The 8390-nt window shown below is 38.1% G+C and overlaps 1 protein-coding gene across 18 annotated transcripts in view; it reads left to right on the top strand.

Annotated features, from left to right (window-relative positions):
• Positions 1-8390, top strand: part of LOC107559840 (ankyrin-2-like) — a 126055-nt gene that overhangs the window by 96840 nt on the left and 20825 nt on the right. For 11 of the 18 annotated variants that reach the window (XM_016243832.1, XM_016243838.1, XM_016243829.1 and 8 more), the window contains 12 exons: positions 2100-2198; positions 2558-2656; positions 3010-3207; positions 4121-4219; positions 4744-4842; positions 4989-5186; positions 5834-5932; positions 6013-6111; positions 6297-6395; positions 6610-6708; positions 6794-6866; positions 7096-7149. In XM_016243832.1, the coding sequence (XP_016099318.1) occupies positions 2100-2198; positions 2558-2656; positions 3010-3207; positions 4121-4219; positions 4744-4842; positions 4989-5186; positions 5834-5932; positions 6013-6111; positions 6297-6395; positions 6610-6708; positions 6794-6866; positions 7096-7149 (1315 nt within the window). The remainder of the gene's footprint in view (positions 1-2099; positions 2199-2557; positions 2657-3009; positions 3208-4120; positions 4220-4743; positions 4843-4988; positions 5187-5833; positions 5933-6012; positions 6112-6296; positions 6396-6609; positions 6709-6793; positions 6867-7095; positions 7150-8390) is intronic. The other 7 variants (XM_016243844.1, XM_016243841.1, XM_016243839.1 and 4 more) reach the window with 1 other exon arrangement.

Raw genomic sequence — 8390 nt, 5'->3', positions numbered from 1 at the left:
GGAGAGGAGAGAGCTAGGAGCCATGGTGGAGCCGACGGGTCAACGGGCCGAGGCAGAGTCCGGGGCTTAGAGGCTGGAGGTGGAGTCAAGGGATACTCCAGCCATGGTGACACTGGAGGATGGCAGTCCTGCAGAGCTCGCACCATATAGATGGTGGGCTGAGGGCGAGCAGAGGGGCTGCCAGACGACAGCGGAGGAGGAGGCAGGAGTGGGTGGGGGAGTGGGCATTTGTGAGCCTCCGGGCTTTCAGGGCTGAACTCAGGAATGGGAGCCCCCTCTGGGCAAAACATGGAAACTGGAGCCCTCTCTGGGCAGGACGTGGGAACCGCAGCCCACTCTGGGTTTGGTCATGGGAACAGGGGTAATAGAAGACTCCGAACAATGAGGGAGGAGAGGGGGCAAGTCAATATACAAGTCTATAAGGTCTCCCTCCGCTCTCCAGTCACCCAGCTCCATTATCAGCTCACCATCAGCCACGGCACAGGCAGCGGAGCTCCTCTCCGCACTCCCACTGTCCGCGGCACTCTCCCTCATGGCAGGCGTGGTTGCCAGCTCTCGCACCTGGTCTGACGAGTTCAGCAGCTCCGGCTCCGCAGCGATCCTCAGCACTGTCGCTCCATGCGGCGATGGCTCGTCGGTCACAGCGGGCTCTGGCTCTCCGTCAGCGGGGAGATGGTGGGCTGGGCACTGAGTCCGGGGTGGCACTGGCGAGATCCCCCTCGGGACAGTGTCCACTCCACAAATGCAGCAAAACTTGTTCGAGGGCTTTCCTCGGACGATGGGGCTTTGTACACGGAGTTTAAACTGGCGTCATAGAACGCACAGAGCACGTCATCCGGGTAGCTGGAGAGGTTGGCGAGGACCAGGAACAGTCTGGTGTGGCCCTCAAGCGATCTCTCCCCCTGCTCCAGCAGGAGGAGGAGATATTCCGGATGAAGGAGGGGATCCATGGACACAACGGAAACAAAAAACTCTGAGGAAAAAACGGAAACAAAAATGGAGGGAACACACGGAGGAAACTGTTTATCGGTCGGTTCTGCGTCAGAGAGGAACGATAGAGACGTAGAATAAACAAAACAGTCTTTAATATAATCCACACACAGGGTACATCCAACACTGGGAAAGGCAGGAAACACACAAATATAACAAGTAGACTCGACAAAACCAGAACGCAAAGGCATAGACTTAAATACAGGGGATGATTGGGGAAACAGGTGCATGGGATCATAATCAAACTAATTAGACTGAATGAGGACAGGAACATGACCAAATAATGGAAAACAGGAACAGAAACAGGGGCAAAGCAGGTCCATGATCCTGACATGTAGCAATGTATTTTTGTAAGTATATAATAAATAAAAAGAAAACAGATATAACAGTCTGGTGTGGCCCTCAAGCGATCTCTCCCCCTGCTCCAGCAGGAGGAGGAGACATTCCGGATGAAGGAGGAGATCCATGGACACAACGGAAACAAAAAACTCTGAGGAAAAAACGGAAACAAAAATGGAGGGAACACACGGAGGAAACTGTTTATCGGTCGGTTCTGCGTCAGAGAGGAACGATAGAGACGTAGAATAAACAAAACAGTCTTTAATATAATCCACACACAGGGTACATCCAACACTGGGAAAGGCAGGAAACACACAAATATAACAAGTAGACTCGACAAAACCAGAACGCAAAGGCATAGACTTAAATACAGGGGATGATTGGGGAAACAGGTGCATGGGATCATAATCAAACTAATTAGACTGAATGAGGACAGGAACATGACCAAATAATGGAAAACAGGAACAGAAACAGGGGCAAAACAGGTCCATGATCCTGACACGTAGCAATGTATTTTTGTAAGTATATAATAAATAAAAAGAAAACAGATATAATAGAAAAATAATAGAGCGAGCTAGTGTTAGAGGCCTTTTTTTGCTTTTTATTAATTGTATAACAATACCAGTATATACTTAATATTCATATGTGCATGTTGTGCTTATTTGGTAGAAACAGTTAGTAGATGATGTGTGTTGATGATTTATTTGATTTAGATAATTAGGCTGATGTCGTTGTCATCTCTCCATCTCTCTCTCTCTCTCTCTCTCTAGTCTGGTCTCACGCCAATCCATGTGGCAGCCTTCATGGGTCACCTCAACATTGTTCTTTTACTACTGCAGAATGGAGCCTCCCCTGATGTTAGCAATATAGTGAGTGAACAGTGAGCTGTCTGTCTTCCATCATGGAACCTTAAAAGTGGTCAAACTGTTCTACAGGCACAGCATGATTTACACATAGCGCTAAATAAAACTATGCATAAATATATATTTTATTAATATCCATCAGTATACTGAATTAAATTTAACTTTGATGCAAAGCATTCTAGAAATGCCTTTTTCATTTTAAGCATATTTTTAAAGCTGGCATAAAGGTAGAATAATGAAGATGCCTATGCCTACCTTTCGAAACAGGCGTTGGGTTTTAATTATTTAAACCGTGGAGGTTAAGCTAAGAAAAAAAGTTAGAATTCTCTGGTCTAGAGCATTAAATACTCCCTCTGTATTCTAAGCGTGGAGAGACCGCTTTGCACATGGCTGCCCGTGCTGGACAGATGGAAGTTGTTCGCTGTCTTCTGAGAAATGGAGCCTTGGTGGATGCAAGAGCAAGGGTAAGACAAAGGCATACTTCAACACTGCATGTGTTCACTTAATATTCATATTTATCCAATCCTTATTTGATAGGGAATAGGTGTTCCAACTGTAATGTCTGTAATGACTGTAATGTTTGACAATGTCAAAAGTAGTGGGTAACTAACTACTATAAGCTTTTAAGGGTCTGTGAGATCAGGGTGGTCAGAGGCTGATAAAATGCAGATATTTAGCCCATATATAATACAATTTAATGACAACAGATGAGACATACATCAAACTTCTGAAATTAAACTTAAAACTTTAACACAGTGTTTACTCAAAATGTGCCTATATGCACCTATCTACCAATATCACACTTCTCACCCATCAGGAGGATCAGACTCCGCTTCACATTGCATCTCGTCTGGGTAAGACAGAGATTGTCCAGCTCTTGCTACAACACATGGCTCATCCAGATGCAGCAACCATTAATGGTTACACCCCCCTTCATATCGCTGCACGCGAGGGACATCTGGACGTTACTTCAGTGCTGTTGGAGGCTGGCGCTTCTCACTCTTTAGCTACCAAGGTTAGTGATATCCAGATATTACCTCCCTGTTGAAAAAAACTATTTATACCAGAATCATTGTGGCCATAAGTATACATACACCTTGTAGAATCTGCAAAAGGTTTTGTCTACTGGAAAACATGTAAATATCTCACGTAGCTTTTGAAGAACAGTACAAATAAAAGAAAAAGATTTTACATCCCTGTAGCGATTTACCTTCTTAAGCATAAATGAATGATTGCACCATTTGTAATAGTTGAGTCCCTTACTTGACATACAGCAAGTGTAAAAAGAAAAAAATATATACTGTATATTGATGTCAAAATCAATAGTCACTGTTGGAAAGGTGTCAAATATGTATATGTTGCAAGTTATTATTAGTTTCAAGGATTATTAACTAATATTAACTATAACTACAGATATAGTTATAAAAATACTGCAGTTATTGTTACTGCCACTGAGTTATTGTGGTATTAGTACACATTAACTAGAAAGTACTATGTTCAGATGGACTCACTGTCACTCCCTGCTGACAGTACCAAAAACTACATCTGAATCATATAGTAAAGAGTAAACAGAACTGTTTGACAGCTATTGCTTCAATTCACTTGGCCCAGGACAAAATTGTGGTCTCTATACACTCATCTATGTCAAAACATATTTAGTCTGCCCATCTTCTCACAGGGCCCAGGGCAGTTGTCCACCTGACAGTATGGTAGCTGATAGAAAAATTATTTTTGTTGTAATAATTTTACAATAATTTGTAGCTTACTTTAAAATTTTAGATTATTAGCTTTTAATGATTTTCTGTCTAGAATATGTTTATACTAAGTGTATATTAGTATTGTGTATAATGTCATATACATCTAGTTAGGTTAGTATGTTTGACAAGGATCAGTTGATTTATCTGTATTTTGCATTTAAATATTTACAGAAAGGGTTCACGCCTTTACATGTGGCATCAAAATATGGTAGCCTAGATGTGGCAAAACTACTTCTACAGCGGCGGGCACCCCCTGACTTTGCTGGGAAGGTAGGCACAAGCAAACTGAACTGGCAATCTGTTTTAAAACACTGTTGTATATTTTGTAAAAAACTGTGTTTGTTGTAAATTTTGTAAAATAATTGTTTTTTTAATGTTGTAAAAAAGTGTGTTTGCAGTTTTTTTTTTTTTTTTATAAATATTTATATGACTGGTTGGTTTTAGCCTAATTCATAGAATTTTTGGAATGTTGTTTAAAAGAAATACATTGAGGCTTTGTTGACTGCAAGAGTACTGGTAAGCATTGTTTCATTACTGATAACATTTTGTTAAGAAAAAGAAACAACATTGTTTTCTTCCTTTTTTCTTTAATAAGGAACCAGGTTTTGATTGCTCTCGAGCTTGCACGCTAATATAGACGATAACTTTACCTTCAAACTTACCACGCTATAACAATCCCTGTTAACACTGCTTTTTTCATCAAATATTCCAGGTGTCATCAGGTTTGATTTAATGCTTTTTGCAATGCTAACAGTTCTCCCTTAATCATGTTGCACTGACCATCATCCCTGCAGAATGGTCTTACTGCTCTACATGTCGCTGCTCACTATGATAACCAGAAGGTGGCGCTCCTGCTTTTGGACAAAGGAGCATCTCCCCATGCCACAGCCAAGGTGAGATGATGTCATCTTAAAATATATATGACATGCCTTTTTATTTATTTATTTTTTATTTAATTTCACATTTATTTTTTCTCTAGCAAACTCTCTGTAACTTCACCAGCCTAACTGTCCTCTGTGTCTTTTCTCTGTTCATGTAGAATGGATACACTCCCCTTCATATAGCAGCAAAAAAGAATCAAATGGAAATAGCTACAACACTCCTACAGTACGGAGCTGAGACCAACATCCAGACCAAACAGGGTGTGATGCCGCTCCATCTGGCTTCCCAAGAGGGACACAGTGAGATGGCAGCTCTGCTTCTGCAAAGAGGAGCTAATGTCAATGTACCCACTAAGGTGAATGATTATGAAAATACTTCAAATCACTACAAATATCAAATAAATTTAAACATTGCAAAAAAGACTTTTGAGGCAGAGTTTGCAAAATTGCATTAGGCATTTTAAAAACATTGAATGATAATTAAATATGCTCTCCATCACTTTGACATATAATAATATGAACTATCTGGTCTTTTGTGTTTCCATACTTTGGAACATTATCACAATAAAGTAAATGACATTTGAAATAAGACATTTAATTAATCCAGTGGAATAATTTACATTACAAAAGAGCAAAAAAACACTAAAACAAATAACAATGAGACAAAGCATTGCAACAATTATGCATTTTTAAATAGTTTTATATACTCTGTGGTTATGTAAAACTGTGGTTTTACATGACAAAAGAAAATGGAAGAACAGGTAAGCCATTTTGTACCTATTAAGAGCCAATCTTCCGTTTAATCTGACCTCTTGATGGATGTGTATCGTGCATGACTTTTTGTTCACTTATAAGCTCTATATTTGTTTAAGAATAGCCAAGGCCAAGGCTATAAAAAGCTCTTCATTTCAGATTTTATTGTGATGATGAACTCCAGCTCTGTTGTGTAAAGGTCTCTGGTTTTATTGGTTTATTTATTTATTATTTTTTAATGTTTTCTCAGAGTGGACTTACACCCCTTCATCTTGCTGCCCAAGAAGACAGAGTAGGTGTTGGTGAGATTTTAGTTGAGCACGGTGCCAACATTGACCAACAAACCAAAGTAAGACAATTATTATTATATCCCAAAGACATTTTACCCAATAACTATCACCGATGCAGACAATATGATATCTATTTCAGTTGGGATACACACCACTTATTGTTGCCTGCCACTATGGAAATGCAAAGATGGTTAATTTTCTGTTGAAGAGTGGGGCAAGTGTCAATGCTAAAACAAAGGTATTTCTTAATCTATGAATTTTTTTATATTAATATAAAGACAAAATAACTATATAAACACAGTATAAATTGATTTCCACATAAAAAGTGTGTAATTAATATAAATATATATATATATTAATTAGACAAAAGATAGCAATGTGTTATAGGCATATTGTTAAATATATCATTTGTATTCTTGTCAGAATGGTTACACACCACTACACCAGGCTGCACAACAAGGCAATACACACATCATTAATGTCTTACTCCAGCATGGAGCCAAGCCCAATGCCATCACTGTGGTGAGTAAATATAAACACAGTCACACACAAACATACAAACGCGTACTCCATTTAAACAAATTATTCAATAAAAACATTATTCAATAAAATCAGCATAAAGTGGACCCTATAGACGTTTTTAATACATGTTCCCCTGAAAAAGAGAAAAACGCTTCAAAGAAAAATAAAGCAAATGTCTAATGTCGTTGTTGATATTATGTCCTCTACTGTGTAGAATGGAAACACCGCTCTTGCCATCGCACGTCGCCTTGGTTACATTTCTGTGGTTGACACTCTGAGAGTAGTCACAGAGGAAATTATCACTACAACAACGGTAATTTACCCAAGAATGTGCATTTATATGAAGTTGCATTTTGGATTTGAACTATTAACAACAGCAACAAAAAACACATTTGTAGACGGTGACAGAGAAACACAAGCTAAATGTGCCAGAGACCATGACAGAAGTCCTTGATGTGTCTGACGAAGAGGGTGAGTGTGACAAACAATTATTGTATTGCTTTATTATTTTATTAAACTGCTTTATTTAATCAGTCAGTCAGTCAGTCAGTCAGTCAATCAGTCACTCAATCCCGGAATATTTCCTCAAGTATGTTGGCAAGTCTGACGTTTTCACTTGTAGTATGTTGACAGATTTTCAGTTTTCAGTATTCTAGTGTGATTGGGTTTCTAATGTGTATTAACATGGAATTTCCTGCAGTTCCAAGACAGGTAGATGATGGGGCTATGTCTGATGACTCTCTTGATTTTGAAGGTATAGAGTGACAGAGCATGGATTGGTGTGGTGTAAAAGCTCAACCTTTCTAAATGAACTTGCAGGTTTTATTGATATTAATAATAGTTGTACTGTATATGCAAGAAGTGTGTGTGGCATGATGGAATTGGCTAATTTTAAATCTATATTACTAAATGACCAGTCTAAACTTTGTAGTGGTTAATGATTTTTCATGAAACATAATGATATGTATTATATGTATTGTTTTATTGTTGCTGTAATTTGTTGGAATTGTACTGCAGCCAATAAGTTAATAAGCAGTCTACTAAACATTGGTGTATTTTTACAAGTTGAAAATAACAGCTTCTTTTTTAAAAAGGTAAAATAATTCCCAGTTGGAAGTTGTATAATATGTAAAAATGGTCAAATGTGTACATACTGACACAATTAAGGCATGGCTGGTAATTTTTTGGCATTAGATTTATAAATATCACCTTTTAGTTTGTCACATCCTGGCAAAACCAACCCTACTAAAAACACATCAATATCCCAGTAATAGCTATGACTATTGCTAGGCAGAAGCAGGTGTTACTAAGCAGTTATTTTAGTATCATACTAGTGGAGTTTTTGTTCATGTTTTACACTTTTATTAATTTTGTTTAGTAATTTAGTAATTTTTGTTATTATTATTTTTTATTTTATTGTTGTTTTTAATACTACTACTACTAATAATAATAATAATAAGAAGAAGAATTTAATATATATTGTTTTTATTACTTTTTAATATATTTTAGATACTTGAACTTAAACTAAACAAAAATGAGAAATGTTGCCTTGGGAGCTACTTGATTTTTATTTTATTTTTTTTTTACATTTTATTTCAGTTAATTTTATTTTATTTAACTGTGATATGAGACATTTTAATTTCATCTTTTTTTCCCCATGAAGACTGTACATTTTAATATTGCATATATGTACTAAAAAGGGTTTTTGTCAACCTTTTGGAGTACACTACCATGTACAGCAAATTATTTTAAAGCTAAGAGACTAATGAACGTCTCGGTTACATATGGTAACCCTCGTTCCCTGAAGGAGGGAACGGAGACGTCACGTCGGATGACCAACGAAATTGGGATCTCGCTTAGAGAGACCAATCCACTTCGAGTGTAAACTAAACGAGCCAATGCACATTGGCATGCGATTATTGCATCCAGCTGCTGCTGATCACAGCGTGAGTATAAGTAGGCAGCAGATGCAGCGCATATTCAGGTTTTCGCTGA

The sequence above is a fragment of the Sinocyclocheilus grahami genome, unplaced genomic scaffold (genome assembly GCF_001515645.1).
Source record: "Sinocyclocheilus grahami isolate Dianchi unplaced genomic scaffold, SAMN03320097.WGS_v1.1 scaffold702.1, whole genome shotgun sequence".
NCBI classification, from domain to species: domain Eukaryota; kingdom Metazoa; phylum Chordata; class Actinopteri; order Cypriniformes; family Cyprinidae; genus Sinocyclocheilus; species Sinocyclocheilus grahami.
The sequence above is the reverse complement of the archived record's forward strand: the minus strand, read 5'-3'. Positions and strand labels throughout refer to the sequence as shown.